Source organism: Phalaenopsis equestris, unplaced genomic scaffold, assembly GCF_001263595.1.
Source record: "Phalaenopsis equestris unplaced genomic scaffold, ASM126359v1 Scaffold000224, whole genome shotgun sequence".
Lineage (NCBI taxonomy): Eukaryota > Viridiplantae > Streptophyta > Magnoliopsida > Asparagales > Orchidaceae > Phalaenopsis > Phalaenopsis equestris.
Genome location: NW_018164666.1, coordinates 42442 through 62199, shown reverse-complemented (window position 1 = coordinate 62199; position 19758 = coordinate 42442). Strand labels below are relative to the sequence as shown.

The following is a 19758-nucleotide window of genomic DNA, read 5'->3' as shown; positions in this document are numbered from 1 at the left end:
ATAGACTGATTGTTGTGAAAAATCATTCCATAAATTGAAAGTTTATTTGATGATTGCTCCAATGCTAATTATTTCTTTAGAAACAGAAGGATTTCAAATTTACAATGATGTGTCATTAAATGGATTAAGGAGTGCTCTTATGCAGAATAGTTAAGGAATAATGAAAGAAATTTTCCTGCATGAGATCCGAAAATTAGCAATGATTGTAATTGGTGTTAAAGATAGGGAGGCATTATTTGTGTGAAGTAAAGTGTCAAATATTTAGTGATTATCAAAATTTGAAATATATTTTAACACAAATGAGTTAAATTCAAGACAGATGGCCAGAAGTTATTAACGAAATTTAGATATACAATATGCAGGAATGACAAATATCATTGCAGATGCTTTAAGCAGAAAGATATGGGGCAATACATTTTGATAAATTTATCAACAAGAAAGTTGATTTAAGATAAAAATAGGCCATAATTGTTAACACTCAAATACTGATAAAAGATTAATGTTATCGAATTAAATGACAATATAATCTACTTTAAAGGACAGGAAATCACATGATGATGATTTCCAGAAAATCTTAAATTTGGAGGGGAAGAATTTTCGAGATACAGATGCCAATTTGCATTCCGAATATTAATGACTTGAGGGAAAAAAAATTCTATGTGAAGCATATTACTTAGATTATTCTACTCATTCAAGAGGTAATAAAATTTAACAAGAGCATAAGAAATTATTCTAGTACTTAAGATTGATGTGAAGTGCAACAAAATTGTTGCCAAGTCTCTTGTCAAATAGTTAAAGCTAAACATAATAAGCCAAACGGACCATTGCAACCTTACAGACTCCAGAATGAATTAGGGATGAGATTTCTATATATTTATAATTAGGTTACCAAGATTAACATAAGATCAAGATACTCTACGGTGATTATTGATAGATAAAGCAAATTTGTATGTTTTCTGCCCACCAAACAAACTAATGGCATTGAACGCTTGGCAAAAAATTTTTGTAGATCAAATAATACGGTTACATAGAGTATCAAAGACGAAAGTTTTGAATGAGGATGATCTGATTTAAATCCAAATTAAGGAAAAATACCCAAGAAGCTTAGAATATTAAACTAACTTTCAGTATTGCATTCCACCCTTAGATCAACGGCCAATAAAAAAAAAATAATCCAAACCTTGAAATATTTACTTAGATTAAGTGTCCTTGATTTTGGTGGAGACTAAGAATCCCATACAACACTGATAGAATTTGGTTACAATAATAATTTACAACCAAGCATTGATATCTTGCCATATGAAACGCTCTAAAGAAGGAAACATAGAGCCCCATTATTATAGGAAGAAACATTTGAGAAAAATAAAGTTTAATAAAGCTATTCAAGGCAAAAATAAAATATTATGATGATAAGCACGAACCAGTAAAAATTAATTAAGAAGAATTTAATTTTCTCAAGGCCAGTCCAATGAGAAGCGTGAAAAGCTTTGGTAAAACAGAAAATAAAATCCCATATGTAGTGATCCTTATGAAATTCTGAAAAGAATTTAAAAAGTGGCTTATAAATTAGCTTTACCATGAAATTCTAAGATGAATTGAAAAGGTAGCTTACAAATTAGTTTTACTATAACATACGTATAGACTGTATAATCTGTTTCACATTTCAATACTATAGAAGCTTGTAGTTGATAATACTAGCAAGATTTTTCTATATCTCATTGATTTTCATACTGAACTTACATGCATACAGCCATAAAAATTATTAAAATACAATATGAAACAGCATAAAAACTGAGATTTCTTTTGTACTAGTTTTATGGAAGCGTGGCACAGAACGAGATGCCCCATGGAAAAATTAATATAAAATATAAAAAAATGCCCATAATTCTTCAATTAAGATATGAATTTAAACGAAACACTATTCATTTTGAAGATGAAACTTTATAAGGAGGGATTGTAATAACCTTAACATATTTTTTACATGATTAATTAATTCAAAATAGATAGAAAAATTGATCAGTTAAGTGATAATAAAATATCAAACAATTATCCATAATTTCTTTAAATATATCTTAAAAATTCCTAGAAATAATTTAAATAAAAAATTCATATATCACTTTCATAAATTAATGTATAAGTTTCTCATAAAAAAAAAACAATGTTTAGCAGATGTCAAATAAATGATTTAGTTGGCATCAAATTATTGAGTTTCAAAAAGAGTGAGTGCAAGAAAAAATGATGGAGCAAGCAAGGAAGCGAGTGGAGTTAAGGTTTCATGCAAACTAAGTAGAGCACAAGCATGACATACGTATCCAACAGTGACTTCAATTGCATGAAACCTAAGTGTGCACAAGAAGGTGTCAATTTTTTACACTAAAAGCTACACATTTTTTTTCTTCGTTTCCCTTCCTCAAGCCAAAAGGTAAATTTTAAACAAATGTTTTTGAAATTTGTAACCCTAGATATAGCCTAAACATAAATTCAATTTTAGGCAGGGTTTTTGCATGGAAAGGAGAAGAGCAAAATAAATGAACAAAGATAGGTTGAGGTATTTACAAAAGGAAAGGAGGAAAAGAATATTGAGGCATACATATAACCTTAAATTTTATTGATGAAATCTGAATATTTCAACATGTTTATATTAAGAAAATTTAACAAATGTTCAAGAAAAATTTTAATATAATTCCCACCAACATGTGACAATAGATTAAATGTACGAAAAAATGATTATAACGTAATATTTTTTTAATTCTAATATTTGATAAGTATAACAATTTAAAATTTAATAGACAAATTATAACTAACATGATAATTAAAAATCAATAAAAAATTTAATAAATGTTCAGGTAAAAGTTTAATATAACTCCAACAACATGTGTAAATAGATAATATGTATGAAAACATGATTATAAGATGTAATATTTTTTTAATTCTAATATTTGATAAATATAATAATTTAAAATTTGATGGAGAATTTATAATGAACTTGGCAATTAAAATAAATAAAAAAATTTTGAAATTATTTTTATTAAGAGTTTGCACATTTGTGTTATGAAAAGAATTTTAGAATATTAAAGTTATAATTCAATAAGTTTGAATGAAATTGAAAAGATAAAAAAATTAATTATAATGATATGTAAGTAACAAATTTAAGGTACGTATAATTTAAACATTTTATAATTAAATACTAAGAAGTAATTATATTTTACTTGAGTATTAAAGATAAAATGACTAACATTTTAAAAATTATATTATATGTTTGAATTAATTGAATTAAGAAAGTTAAAATTTAAATATCACAATATGTTAAATAATAAAGGTGGGATTTCAAGATTAAAATTCAATATTAAAAACGATAATAATAAATAAAAAAGTTTCATATATGTATGTATGTATGCATGTATGTATGTATATACATACATACATATGTGTATCTATAGATATAGATATATACATACATATGTATCTATATACATACATACATATTTATAACATATTTATAATATGTATATATATTTATATATATATATATATATATATTATAATCATTTTTAATATTGAATATATATATATATACGCACACACATACATATATATAATTATATAGAAAAATGAAATTGTTTTATTCTTTATAAGTTTTATTTTTTATAAGTAAATATGATGTTATGTAATTTAGATGAGAGATGGTAAAACAATGTGTTTAAATAAAAAAATTATTAATATATGTGCCACAATAAGGATAGCAACACTCAAAGAATAAGTGGCAAGATGGTCTGAGACTCTAAGTAAAGGGGGTAATTAAATTTTTGTTTTATAATAATTAATTCATTTATATTCAAATATGATGCATGAATTGCTATGTACTTTTATATAAATTTAATAATATGATTTTCCCAAGTAATCTAAATGACTAAATGAATATTCCTTTTTATAAACCTCTTCATATTGAAAGATATAACTCATATCTATAAGAAGTAATGCATATATGATATGATCATTTCAAAGAATATGATAGCTAAAGGTGATTGCAAGTATATGTTGAAAGATGGAGCTCATCTCCTCATAGTACTAGCTAGGCGGGACACTTGTGCTCATACATAAAAAAAATTACCTAATCTTATGAGTTTAGCCAGGAAAATAACATCAAGATGAATGTGGCTTAAAATATAATTTAGATGGTACTCCTATGACGGATGTATTATACAATGAAATGAAGTATTAAAATAATAAATAAAGTGAATGATGGTTTCTTTAATATACTAACAAGAAGATTACAAATGCAATTTATTTACCTTTCATAAATAAGAAATGTTAATAAATTTAGTACATACATTTGCATATATATTGCCTTCTAATGTTTAAATTATTATAATTTTAAAATATAATTTGCCACCAAGTTGTTTAACTCTCATAATAATTGATATATTCATCTTTTCACCAAAGCCTCCTTATTTTCAATGGGTGAAAAGTTTTATTTATAGCCAAAGCATATAAGCTAAAGAGATATTTTATAGAAAACTTTCGAATCAAATGTATTTTGAAAATGAGCATTATGGGAAAAAAATAGTTTATTTATTAAAAAAATAATGAATAACACTTTATGGTTTAGTTGCTCTTTAAAGGTTGGAAGGGTTTTATATTTGATTTTTTTTTTAATGCTTTGTAAAGAAATTTTCTTTCCAACTGCATATTCTTGTTTTAATAATTCAAGCCTCTGGACAAAATCATGAAAGGTTTTTAAGGATCATCTTGGGTAAATAATATCTCAGGTAGTAGAAAATTTATATCCTCATTTATGATTACAATAAAATCACTTAGATCTTTCTAATAAAAACCAAATCTAAAACTAATTCTTTCTTAAAAATTTTTATTCCTTTGAACAAACCAAATTCCAAATCTAAATAAAAAATGATAATGGGAAATAATATTTTCAACTCCATTCATTGAGATTATATCCTTTAAAAAGGAATTGTTCTTCAAAGTTCTCATACTCGACACTCTGAACAAAAAAGGGTAGCAAAAATAAGTGCCTTTTAGAAATTGCTCAATCACTTATAAGCACTATTAATGTCCAAAAATTTTATTGAATGAGATTTTTCTTATTGATGCATGCCTCATTTATTAAGAATTCTGAAATTCAAAGAAACATATCAACCCCATCCAAATCTATATCCCACAATGGACTCATATCCATCATTCCACCAAATGTGCTTGGTTACTCTGTTTTCATGCATAAACCTCCTCATTAAAGAAACAAACTTAATCAAAACCTCATAAAATGCATTTTTATTGACTATTCTTCTCGTCAATAATGGTATAAATGTTATTCTCCAAGTAGTAAAAAATATGCATCTTTTTGCATGAAAGCTCAAACAATATTCAAGAAGCCATACAAATACCTAAATGAAAAAATGTGGTACATGAATTAATTCAGGTTCTCGAAAAAAATTATACATGGAAAGTTTCAAATCTTCTGTTGGATACAAATGGATCTAAAATGTGAAACATGAACCAGATGGAAGAATTGACAAGAAAGAAAAAGGATTGATGGAAAAAAGATTTAATCAATCTATGGAATTGACTATCAAAACGCCTATGCTCAAGTGCTAAGATGCCTAGGGTTGAAGTACTCTTTTCTCTTGTTGCCACCCCCACCTTGCTGTCGGCAAGCTTCTAGCACCGTTCATTCACTGCTTCGTCTGCGGTCCCCTCCCACCAGGTGTTGATCTCGCCAGATCAACACAACAGCCACCAATCCGCTCCTCATCAGCCCCTACTAATCCTCTCCCCCTCCACCAGCAGACCGCCAGCCCTTTACACAGTGACCACCACACCTCCTAACAACACCTCCCAACTGTTCGGCAACACCTTCGGCCTTCTCCAGCAGGTCATTCTACCTTCCAGGGTGTCCCAACCACTCGTTCACCTCCACCAACGCCCCCAAGCTGCGGTCAAGCCCTTCTAGCTCCTTTCAACGGGTCTCCAACCACCAACCCTCACTGTCACGCCAGACCCGCCACCTTATAGGACTCTTTTTCTCTCCTGCTTGGTCTAATTCCGCAATTGTTATTTCATTTGTTGCTTATATGTTATTTTGTTTGTTGATTATGTATTATTTCATTTATTGTTTATGTGTTATTGTTTGTGAAAATTTGTCATTGTACACGTTTTAAAATTCAGCAATAAAATTTGTCGCGTCTGATTCATGTTTTGGGTTAACTCTGGTATCAGCCTTTCTAAATATAAACTTAAAAAATAAAGTTTATATAATAACCCACCTGGACTCGAAAATACTAACAATACAAACCAAGTTTGAAGACTCAACAAGTTTTTATATAACTTAAAACAATTACCAATAATATGATTAGACAAATTTACCACGATAATGCAACTACGTTAAGCTCTTAGGAGGTTTCATCGCAATGATGGCCTTAATTTTGGTAAGGTCTATCTAAATTCCCCTATTATGGACGACAAAGCCGAGGAACTTTCCAAACGAAATGAGGAATGCTCACTTCAACAGAGTTCTTTTTAAGCCACACTCTCCAAGGCATCTAAAGACAACTCATAGGACAATTATGTGCTCTTCCTCTAGTCGGCATTTAATGACGTCTTCTATATAACACTCGACTTGTTTATGTAATAACTCGTCGAAGATATAGGTCATCGTATGTTGATAAGTAGCCCCGATATTTTTAAGGCAAAAGGGCATAAGCTTATAGCTACCCAAGCAAACTATTCATAAATGAGAAGATAGCTTTTGAAGAAAGTGCGTCTATCATAAGCTCGGGAATATGCAAAGGAAAATTATCTTTTTGACAAGCCTTATTCAAATCCAGGAAATCAATGCAAGATTGTATCTATCTATTTTTCTGATGAACCAGTAAGATGTTTGCCAACCAAGTAGAATAGGTTCCTCTCTAATGAACACTACATCGATAAGCTTATTGGTTTCATCAATTAAAAAGTGTAGATATTCATAAAAGACAAAGAAGCACCTTTATATTGTGTATAAGATATTAATGCATCTTAAAAGGCGCTTTAATAAGGGTTATTCCTTGAGAAAGAGAAAAATATAGAAGCCTTCACTAATGTTGAATTGAAAGGGTGTATATCACATGAAAAAGCAAAAAAAGTTCATTTCTATGCGGAGCAATGCTGGGGAAAAACTAAAGGCTATGGCTCACTAAATTTATGAAGGTATGTGGTTTTAATGTCTTCTTAAATATTTAAAAGTTTCCACTCCAAGACTGATAAAAATGAGATGTGATAATCTACTATCAACATTAAGAAGAATCCAATCCACTTTGATGGCAGGGGTGTCAAAAATTGACCCGACACGTTAACATGGCTCGAACTTGACTTAAAAAATCTGAGTTTGGGTTGACCCAAATATTTTTCAAGTCGGTTCTGATTCATAGAATTCGACCCGTTTATTATTCCGGTTGGGTTTGGGTTGACAAGATGTGTCGGGTCATTTTCGGGTCCAACCCAAACCCAATCCGCCGACCCAAATCAATATCTCTACTTGTCAAAAATTAACCCGATACGCCAACACGACTCAAACCAAACTCAAAAAAACTGGATTCAAGTTGACCCAAATATTTTTTGAGTCGGATTCGGGTCAGAGAATTCAACCCATTTATTATTCGAGTCGGGTTCAAGTTGACTTGATTCAAGTTGTGTCATTTTCGGGTCGGTCCCAAACCAAAACCACTGATCCGAATTGACACCCTTATTTGATGGCACAGAACACTCAGAATAATAAACTATTTACAAACAAGAAAATTAAATAATAAATTATACAAAATTAAATAATAAATTCCAAAATAGTTACATTCCAATAAAACAAAAAACTATTGATAGCTCTTATAAAGCTCTGAGTCAATTACAATATGACAATCTTATTTCCAAGCATCAAATCATTAGCATATATTCTTAGCCATAAAGGGGAAATGAAATCCTGTAACTACAAAAATCACTCCAAATCATGAAGCGCATCTAAAAACTACAACCACTACACCATTGATTCCAGAAGTCTCTCCAATTATTGTCCTGCAAAATGTAATCCTTCAAATTACTTCAAGAAACCCATAAGCATGCAGCCAGCCAACTACGGGCCTCCAACTGTGACACTACCAGCTTGAAGCCTGCCAACGGCAGCCCAGTCATGGGCTGTCCGCCAGCTAGTGCCTCACTGAGAGCTTTCTTACTCACCTCCTGCTGTCCGCTGGCCTGCCCCTTGATTCAAATATAATTTCTTTGTTGCATTCAACCCAGCATGTGTTGTAAATGATTGTATTCATTTCATTCATGTTTTCCCTTCTACTTTAGGCCTATTATGGTTTGCATTTATTTCTTTATTGTCTTTTTCGCTGATTTAAGACTGAAACTTATGCTATAAATACTGTATCTCTTCTCTCTATTGGAAAAAGAAAATTTAATATTCTTCTCCTGCGCTTTTCTACACTAATGATCAATTCAATCAAATAAAATGGCACCCCATTTTGCAAATTTAACAATGAAATTTATGGCTATATCAAATAAAATGACGCCATATCTATATATATATATGGCGTCGGCAGGGGGCTCTGCTAGGGTTTCGCCCGATGGTGATTTCCGGAGCAGAAACTATTGGATTTACTTATTTCCTCCGTTTCGCACGTTGTCTCTCCAACCCGACGACGTAGTTTTTTGTTCGCCTTACTGAAGACGACGACGACGTCTTCCATTTCGCACGTCGTCTCCTAACCGACGACGTGATTTTCTGCTCGCATTTGCCTCATCTTGCAGGCGCCCGAAGACGATGAATTGCACGTCGTCTCCTAAACGACGGCGCGCCTCGCTTGTCCTGCCCGACAGACGTTGTTCGCACGTCGTCTCACAGAAGGCCTGGCAGATGGTTTGCATCATGTTCACCTCTTTGCGGCCCGCCAGACTATTTATCTCCTGACGTGACCATCTTGTGAGGGAGATGGCCTCGATGCTCCATTCTTATGCAAATGCCTTTGCCGGCGACTTACCGTTTCCTGCTAGTGCCCCTCCAGGTTCAGCGCCTGGTTTTGCTATTGGTAAGTCTTGCAATGTTCCAGAATATTTTCACGAGACTCTTAAAGGTGGAGGTGATCACACTTTTATTAAAAAACTTAGAAAAAAAAGGGAAGTCTGCACTTATTCTCACGGAGGTTGAAACCGGTACTCTCGCATCCTCTTAGCATTTTACTCTAGTGGGGAAATTCTTTTATGGTCACCCAAAACTGGAGATTATTAGGAACGAGTTTGATGCTATGAAACTATTGGGCAGTTGAAACATTGGTCTACTTGATGGTAGACATGTACTTATTCAACTATCTCATGATGCTGATTACACTCGCATTTTCTCTCGAAAAACTATCAAGATTGACAATCGTTTTATGAAAATTCTGAAGTAGACTGTTGGTTTTGATCCAAAAGTGGAGTCCCCTATTATTCCTGTTTGGATAAAATTTTCGGGGTTAAAATTACATCTGTTCAACATGGAAATCTTCTACTCTTTAGCAACTTCTTACGGGAAGTCTCTCAAGGTGGATAGTCCTACGCTTCCTGTCACTAGACCCTCTGTGACTTGTGTGTTAGTTGAGAGAGATATCACTCGACCAGCTCCGAATGAGATATGGATTGACACTATTCACAACGGACATTGACAAAAGGTTGAAATGAAACCACATCCTCCTTATTGCTTTCATTGTAGTATGTTTGGTCATAGCTCTACTATTTGTTATCGTTTGTATCCTCATCTAAGGTCGAATATCACTAAAAAACAACCACGTACTATCCCTATTGAGAAGATGCAATCCGATCTTCTTCCCAACACCGCAGTTCCTGAGAAAGAGCAATATACTACAGCTAAAGATCTAGTTGTGTTTATACCACCTACTGTTATTGAAGAAAACTCACTTACATGTCAAGACACATGAGAGATCCAATAACATATTAGCCGATACAACATGTAGATGCTTCTAATGTTCAACAATCTGCACATCTCCAACACACATTAGACTAAGATCAGATGAGTCAATCTTTGGAAGAGGAATGACAGGTCTTTTCTAGGAGGAAGAAGAAGAATGGAGGCCGACTCCAGCTCGGGAACATATTGGATGACTACTGGCAATGACAATCATCTTACCAACTTATTAGCTTGCTTCTTTCCAAGAACTAGAGGCAGAGACAAAACCAAATTGGGTTGCTCTCTAGCCACCTGATATTATGTATTTCAGTATTTTTAGGATTTTTCTTTACGTCTCTAATGTACTTTTCAGTATTTTCTAGTTTTGGAACACCTTCTAGTTTTGGTGTGGGCAGGGTTCCATGTTTGGGCCCTTCAATACATTGTATATGTATCTTCCTTTCTAGTTAATATATTAACCTTTTTTTGTGTGTGTGTGTGTGTGTGTGTGTGTGTGTGTGTATATATATGTGTGTATGTATATATATATATATATGTATGTATATATATCCCAAAGCATGTACCTTTAAGAACAAAATCACAAAAAAGCAAAGCATTGAATAATGTAAGCTCATACCATATGCATTGCCAATCTCATTGATACTTCCAAAGTTGGCAACTAGTCCCAGAGAAAAGACTAGCAAAAACCAGTTTATGACAGGAATATAAATCTGGCCCATAAACTTCCGGGATGTGTGTATTATTTTGAGGCGAGGAAAACAACCTAGAGCCATGGCTTGCTTTATGCATGAAAAGGTTGCGGTCGTCATCGTCCTGCTTGCAATCAATGCAGCTAGGATGGCCACAATGAAAACTGGCCAAAAAACTCCTCCTGAAGGAAGCAATTAAGAACTTTTTACTCGTCCCAAAAAAGTAATATAAATCAATTTCAGGATAGAATTTCTAACTAAGCTATACTCCATTGGTACGACATCCCAAAAAGGAAAGGGATAAATTATGTTTAAAAACCTATCTAATCGTAGTCCGCACAAAAACAAAAACAAATCATGGATACATGGAGCTTTCTAGATTACTTGGAATTGATGAAAAGAAAACGTGCACATTCTGAGTGGGATTTTCCAAGAGAACTGCAGCTTGGCCAAGGTAACCCAGCAGAAGGCAGGGCAGAACCAGAAAAAAGAAGGTCCGCTGCAAATTTACATAAAAATAATAAAAACTTGAAGGCAATCCAGAATTTCTAGTTTTAAGATGACAATAGTTACAGAGAAGAAAGGCCTTAATAAATGATTCATAATAATATACCTGAACCGATCTAACTGTGAAATAACAGAGGTCTGCAAACATGGCTTCAGAACCTGGGAAACAAGCAATAATAGGAATCATAAGAATACACAACAATAGTGAAACTACAAGAAAAGATTTGATCAGCAGGGAAGATGCTGTAAATTAAATGAAAAAATAACAGAGGCCTGCAAAAATGGCTTCAGCGCATGGGACACAAGAAATAATAGAAATTTGAAGTATAAACAACAATGGTGAAACTATATTAAATGATTGAATCGCATTAGCTAAATTCTCTTTTAGAAGAAGTTGAAAATGATAAAAAAAAAGTTTTATTGCTTCATATTAAACTAATACAGCATTATTATGTCCATCATTTTGAAGTTCAATTTGTCACAATGCCGACAAAATAATCATGCTATGGTTTCAGCATGGCATTGAAGTTGCAACCAATAAAGGTTTGGTAAATTTCGAATATAAAGTACTAGTTCAAATTAAATTTTTAATAAATATTATTAAAATTAAATTAATTAATAAATAAATATTATTTAAATTAATTATGTCCGTCATTATCATGTCTGTCATTTTGAAGTTCAATTTGTCACAATGCCAACAAAATAATCATGTATTATGTCCTTCATTTTGAAGTTCAATTCTTTGAAGTTCAATTTGTCACAATGCCGACAAAATAATCATGCTATGGTTTCAGCATGGCATTGAAGTTGCAACCAATAAAGGTTTGGTAAATTTCGAATACAAACTATTAGTTCGAATTAATTATTTAATAAATATTATTAAAATTAAATTAATTAATTAATTAATATTGTTTAAATTAATTATGTCCGTCATTATTATGTCTGTCATTTTGAAGTTCACTTTGTCACAATGCCAACAAAATAATCATGCTATGGTTTCAGCATGGCATTGAAGTTGCAAACAATAAAGGTTTGGTAAATTTCGAATACAAACTATTAGTTCAAATTTTAGCCAATGAAATCTTCTAGATTATTGGAAAAAAAACAATAATTTGGCAAAATACCGTATTGATAATATTAAAAAATTATAATATTAATATGCAGATTTCTGTATTAATTTCCTTGATTTGTTTTATTTACTTTCCTTTCTCCCTTTATTCTGTTTTTATTTCTTTCCTTACTAGTAGATCTTGTAACAGGTATTTAAAGCCCTCCTTGCATCAATAAGATTTCCTTGGATTCTATTCTAACATGGTATCAGAGTCATAGCCCTAACCTAGCAGCAAGCTAGGTCTGGGTCCATGTTAGTGCAACTGAAACCTTCGCTCTTCCTGTAGCCGGCTGGATCTCTACTCTCCCCTAATCCTGCTTCCAAGATCCCGTCTCCAGGCGGCCAGGTTCTTGACTCCAGCTTCAAATTTGATCAGCCAGATTCCCGTCTCCAAATTTATCGCAAGAACCAGGGGTCTAGCTTCAAATTTGATTGTAGGAGCCTTCTCCCAACCGGCCATTGTCAGGTTCTCATCTCTAGATTTATAGCAAGAACAACGGGTTCAACTTAAGATTTGATCGCAGGAACCTTCTTCCAATCGGCCAAAAGATCTCTTCCAACAGAAACCTATACCTTCCCTCTAGCAGTCGAAACCTTACAATGTCTCAACAATCTAACAACTCATTTGGCTCAATCAGAACCATGTCGGACTCCTCCAACACTGAGCTATCATCAGAATGTGTTTTTAATTCCACCGGAAGATCAATTCTAACCTCCGTTCTTTTGCAGACCAAAAAATAGGAAAACAATATGAACTTCTTGATCACAACTAATAAACTAAAAAACGGTAACTTTCCCAATGGTCACAATCTGTATCTTTATTCATCAAATTGCATGGGAAATTCGGTCATCTCACCGGTATAATTCGTGAACCTCTAAAAACTAACTTGGAGTATGGAACTTGGGAAGTAGAGAATTCTACGGTCATGTTATGGTTGATCAACTTCAAAACTTCGATTAGTCGATCAAATATGTTTCTTCCTTCCGCAAGTGCCCTGTGGACGGCAATCTGTGATACCAACTCGGATGTAGGGAACTTCAACCAACTCTATGAGGTGCCTAAAAAAATTTGTGAGGCAAGACAAGGATCTAGGACAGTAAATCCGGTACTATGATGATCTAGTTGCATTGTGGATAGAATGCGACCTATATTATGACTACACATAAGAATCTCCAGCAAATCTCTCTTTTCTAGAAAATTAAACAAAATGACCGAATGTTCCAATTTCTGACAGCCCTCAACAAGGATCTTGACGAAGTCAGGGGTCGTCTCCTTGGTCGGGATCCTCTTTCTTCTACTCGAGCTGATTTCATTGAGACTCTTCATGAAAAGAGCCAAAAACTTGTCATATTTGGTACTTCCGCTCCGTTTGTCGAAACATCTGCTTTGCTTCTAATAGCACTCAACCTCGGGCTGATCATCCCACATGTGATTTCTGTCATAAACCCAACAACACTAGTAATAATTGTTAGAAGATCCACGGGAAACATGCATCTAAACCTTCAGCCAAATCTTCTGTTGTCAAGGGTCTCGCTACGACATCCAAAATCCAACACGGTACAACCGATCTCTACCTAGAGCAGTCTGGAATTCTCAAATTTTGCTTAAAAGTCAAATGAAGTACTTAATCAAGCTGCTTGGATCCAGTTTGCTCTCTTTTGGCCTGTCGACTTCCCATGTTCGTCAAACTATCAATCCTATTGCACTCATTTATTGTGTCTTTTTTAGTCCATGAATGATTGATTTAGGTGTCACGGAGCACATGACTGGAAGCTCTCAAGCTTTTTTGACAAATTATCTATGCTAAAAAAAAACACTATTAGAATTGCTAGCGGGTCCCAAAGTTCCATTCCCCGTAAAGTATTTGTTATTTCAACAACATCCTAACCGTGGAATCTATGTTACAAGTCCCTCTGTTGAAGTGTAGCCTCTTATCAACCCTGTAGTTGCAATTCATCCCAGTCCACTGAATGCCCTATTATGTTGTTACACTGTAATTTGAGTCATCCTAGTTTCTAGTATCTAAAATAATTATATACGTTAATGTTAATAAAAATTCTTTTAATTTAAATGTGAAACTTGGTAATTAGCTAAACATCATCATGTTTCTTATCCACCCCACAATTACATACATTCCGCTCTTTTCTCTCTTATTCACAGTGATTTATAGGGACCCTCTCACACTTCTAGATACACCGATAAACGGTGGTTCTTTATTTTAATTGATGAACTTATTTGGTTGGCGTGAGTCTATATTTTAAAAGATAAACCTTAAATTGTTGTTAATTTAAAAAATTTTCACACATTCATTTCAACCCAATTCAAAACTCTTATTCAAGTACTTTTAACTGACTTATTCATAGTGATTTATGGGGACCCTCTCACACTTCTAGCTACACCAATAAACGGTGGTTCTTTATTTTAATTGACTTAATTTGATGCACTTCATTTAATTCTTGATCTGGCTCATCTAAATGTTACAATTTGTTGTGAGAACATGTAGGAACCGGGATGGTATTGTCTCAGTTAACAATTGAAAATAATCATATGATATTGTATGAATGAGAATGCAGTTCATATGATTGAGTGTAAATAAATAAAGAAATAATCTTTGAAAGGTGTAGAGTTAGAGAACTTTAGAGTGATAGACTAAAACCACCAATTTTGTTTATTATTTTAAGTTTTGACACCGTTGACATCAATTTTTGATGTCACGAATGTAGGGTGCTCATCTGCATAATCCCAGATAGCTTACGGCCTATCCATAGCCATCCAGTAATTAAACACCCACCTGAGACCTTGTGGTGCGTGTTGAGGGGCACGTTGCCGGGGTCATTTTGCTAGGCTTTGGCTTTCACTTAGGCGAAGGTCGGTCAGCATTTGATACGTGAACAATAATTATAATAATATAATATAATATAATATATAATTTATATATTATTATTTACGTTATATTATTAACTTTATATATAACGTTATACTGTTAACTATCATATATGTTATTAACGTTATTAACGTTATATTATTATATATTAATTTTATATTATTATTAATACATAATTATTAACGTTATAAAAGTTGAAAAGGGAAGCAGTTCTCCCTCTCGTGAACCCTATGCACGGAACCCGCCGCCACTCGCTTGCCTTGCTCCCGAGCTCGCCGCCACTCGCTTGCCTTACTCCAGCTCCGCTGGAAAGCCTTCCCCGCGGTAGATCTCGCCAGCCAGATGCGCCGGAGCTCTTCTTCGGCAGCCGTCTTCTGCGGCAGCCGCGCGCCGAAGTTCTTCCCTCCCGTCGGCCACCTCGCCGGCGTGTTTCTCAGTCGTGTTTCTCAGCCGTCGGAGCAACTCCCCTCACCGGGGTTCTCCTCCGCCGCCGAGTTTTTCCGTTTGTAGCTGACCGTCGTTCATTGTTTGAAATTTATTTTGTTCCGGCCGGTCCCCTTTTTGGTTCCTCCTCCTCGCCGGCTTACTCTCGCCGGAGTCAATTTTGTGACAAACCAGTCCCACTCCTGCCCATAACTTCAGATTTCGTGCGTTCCTCATTGCTTTTCTCGTTCCGGTTGCGTGCCACCGGCGTTCCACCATCGCCACCTCGTCGCCTCGCTTTTCCGGCGACCAAACACCTCGCCGGAGCATCCCGACGCAGCTGGGCAGTGGATCTCATCGTCGTTCGGAGCGGTGCAGGAATTTTGGACCGCGTGCAAAAGAGTTCCCGGACTTCATTGGGCTTCGTGCAAACTTCGCGACGATATAACTCCTCTTTCGCACTTTACTTTCTAGCTAGCCTTAGGTTGTAGTGGCGTTAGTCGTGCGAGTTCGATCGCCCACACGGGGTGCGTGTGCGACGCAGCTGTGCGATGGAATGCTTGTTTTCCTAGAGGCGGCCTTTAGGATAGGATTCTCCTTATGCAACCAAGTCCCCTAGCAACCAAGTCCCCTTATGCAACCAAGTCCCCTACGATAGCCGAGTGAATCCTGTTTGATTGTTAATCTTAGCACAAAAATCCTAAGGGTTGGAGCCTCTTTTGCTCCCATTTGCTTTGTTTGCTTCGGTCTTGTTAGAAAGATCGAAAAATAGGCTTTTACGAAATGAGAAAATGCGAGTCGTTAGCTCATATTGTAAAGTGCAGAGGTGTCGTGAAATCTAGAAAAGCGTTGTCGCTAGTTCATTTCACGACAAGGCGGAGAACTTCCCTCTTAAAGATCCGGGGAGAAGTTCCCCACCGGCCTCGCCAAAGCAAAGGTGGCAATCGTCACGTTTCTATATGTTGACCCTAGCTTTCTCGGTGAGGTCGTTAGCATGGGGATGACTCCCAATTACATGTGGACGTTTGCATGTTGCATTTTGCATTTCATGAGCATTTCACTTCGCTCCGACCGGCCGCCTTGGCCCAACGAGCTTTTCACTAAGCTGCCCCGGCCCGATGAGTTTTTCACTTCGCTCCAACCGGCCACCCCGGCCCAACGAGCTTTTCATTTCGCTCCGATCGGCCACCCCGACCCGACGAGCTTTTCACTTCGCCCCGGCCCGACGATCATTCCACTTCGCTCCGACCGGCCACCTCGGCCCGGCGAGCATTCCACTTCGCTCCGACCGGCCGCCCCGACCCGGGAGCCTTTCACTTCGCTCTGACCGACCGCCCCAGCCCGGCGAGCTTTTCACTTCGCTCCGACCGGCCGCACCGGCCCGGCGAACATTTCACTTCACCTCGACCGGCCGTCGCCGCCCCAGCCCGGCGAGCATTTCACTTCACTTCAGTTGGCTCTCCCGAACCAGTTGGTATGACACTTTAGCTCGACCGGATGTCTTGATCCGGTTGACCAACTATTTGCACCATCATACTATCTTACAAACGTGTTTACATTTTTACATATTGTAGTGCATATGTATGGTCGCATCGCTGCATCCTGCTCTGCATTTGTATGTCTGCATGATTTTGGTCATATACTTAGGTTGCACATTCTCTTCGGGCCTCTGCCGCCATAGCACGCCTACCCTTTACAGGTCACTGCCCTATCGGCACACCTCTCGGGGCCATTGCCACCACGACATGCTACCCTCATCGAGCCGCCGCCACCATAGCATGCCCACCTCGTTGGGTCACTGCCGCTTCGATATACCCCTTTGGTCCGCTGCCATAACGGTACGCTCACCTCTGTTCGAGTCCCTGCCCCATGGTACACTCATCCCTTTATACTTTGATTGTTCATTTGCATTTGCATGTTCATATGGATAGTGATACAGACCCGTTAGGAGACCGACTCCCATGTTGGTCGCGAAGCCTTAACGAGCATTGCTTGTCGGGTTGATCCCGATGAGCAATGCGAGTTAAGTCATCAGAATTGACATGAGTATGACTGTGCTAAGAATCTAAAGGATCTAAATTGTGTCACCTCCTTTCATGACACCTTCTAGATCTATTGGATCCTTAGGATGGGGCCAGGGTGGGGTCGGTCAGACGACCCCATCAAAGTCATACCATACACATACTCACCCCGCACTCAAATATTAGGTTGACGCATTTTTCGTTAGATGGTGTGCTAGGCTAGGGCTTAGGGTGCTAGGTAGTATTTTTCGACACCTCTGGTTATTGTTGTGTGATGCATTGTTTTGTGCTAGTCATGTGTCACCTTCCTGCTTTTTTGATGTATTTGCATGCTTTCTTGTATGTGATAATATGTTAGGGCGATTTTCTGCAGGTGTCGTGCTTACTTATACACACTCACATAGGACTATTATGGGGGAGCATGTAATGATTTCTAATCATTTGCTTGCAGGTGCTCTTTAGCTCCCCCAATTATAAGGCACGGCTTGTTATTTTGCGATGCATGACGTGCCCGCTAACATTTGTTTTCTGCATGTCGAGTCTTTATTTTCCAAATGTATTTGATAAAGTCCTAGAAGGGTCTGTATCAAAAATAAGGTACGGGCACGGATTTCGAGGCGGATGACGCGGCGAACCATGTGACAAGGGTCACGAGCAGCAGCTCGTGTCTCGTACCTTAAGTCCGAATTTTACATTATTGTATAGACTTATGACCGGGCATGTATATACGGAGTCCGACCGTTTTTACTTCTTTCACTGGATTATTTTGCCGGTCCAGCGGCATTTGGTCTGTTTATATATTCTTCTGGGGTGTTTTCTTTCTTTTTCTCTTCTCGCGTGTCTTTGCATGTCAAAGCGTTTTGTATTGTTTCTTCTGTGTATATGGGATCTCACGATGCAACATAGACTCATTAGGATTTAAATTCTTAATTTTTCTACTAAATAAATCCTAAATAAAATATTCAAGACAACTAAAATTTAGGATTAAAATATTTAAGATTTAAAAAATTACAACATTTACTTTCCTGCATGTATTAATAGGGCTTCCACAGTGTTTAAGAACCATTCTAGATAACTAACTGCATTCATATTTGCATGTCCCGAGGAGGAGCCCTCGTGCTTCTTCAATCTGATTGGCCCAGTATACCTTTTATAAGTGGTTGTCTAGTGCGCCTAGGGTGTTAGAAGGCTCCCCGACCCAGACGAGGTATAAGTCCTTTTGTTGGGAGCGTTTCCAGCTTTGTAGCTTTGCAGCTGACCCACCATTTTCTTTTCTTTCCTGAGGCATCCTCGCCACTTCGGCAGGTTTAAGTCCCACATCTTGGAGTTTCAGCTGATAGTCATAGGATAGAGTTTCGTTCCTTTGACCTTAGGGCTACGGAAGTTCCCGTGGACGACACAATTCACGGATTGCTGAACGGATTGCAGACCGGGGATCCCAGGTTGTGTTGGGTCGACTACCTTCACGACCAGGTGGACCTAGGGACCTAGTAGCTTGGGATGACGGGTCTATGGTACCCCGACCCAGTTACCTCTACCTCTTAGGACCACTCTTACCTCATTTTTGACCACCGCCGTTGAGCCTTGTCTCTTCTTTTGCCTTCGTTGGAATCATCCCGATGACCTGATGACCGATGAGTTGTTGTCTGTTTGGGATACGACAATTTATCATCTGCCCTTACGGTTCGGATGTGCTTTGACGTATCGGGACTACCCGTTGGGATGACATGGTTATTTCGTAGGTTCTGTATGCTGATAAGTACGTTATCCATATGGGGATCATGAGAGACTCACTTCTCGCCCTGTAGTTTAGCGAGAGCTTTGAAGCATCAGGACATTCCCCCTACGAGATAACCTCCCTTGACGACCCTGTGTTAGTTGGTAAGCAAAACCCCTTTAGATCAAGAGTTTTCTTGGGCAACCCCCAAGATTTAATTAACTAAGTGGGATGTGTCCCCTTAGGAGCACTCATGGCCCCAGAACAGACACCTACACCTGACTCTCTGATTTTGGGTAGTTTACGTAGGTATTCTTTCGCGGATATCGGTTTAAGATGCTTTCGGCCGATCTTGTTTGGGTGTGCAGTCTTAACCTATCCTTACGACGGTTACCGCACGTAAGCTCTCCACGTTTTGTGTTTTCTCTTGTTTGTCGCATTTTGTCGCATTGACGTATG

At 36.6% G+C, this 19758-nt stretch overlaps 1 protein-coding gene across 4 annotated transcripts in view; it reads right to left on the bottom strand.

Annotated features, from left to right (window-relative positions):
- Window positions 1-19758, bottom strand: part of LOC110023336 (potassium transporter 7-like) — a 58115-nt gene that overhangs the window by 11362 nt on the left and 26995 nt on the right. For 3 of the 4 annotated variants that reach the window (XM_020722694.1, XM_020722692.1, XM_020722693.1), the window contains exons 6-8: window positions 11249-11301; window positions 11020-11134; window positions 10563-10817 (exon numbers count right to left, since the gene is read on the bottom strand). In XM_020722694.1, coding sequence (XP_020578353.1) covers window positions 10563-10817; window positions 11020-11134; window positions 11249-11301 — 423 coding nt within the window. Of the gene's footprint in view, window positions 1-10562; window positions 10818-11019; window positions 11302-19758 lie in introns of all 4 variants that reach the window. The other variant, XM_020722691.1, reaches the window with a different exon arrangement.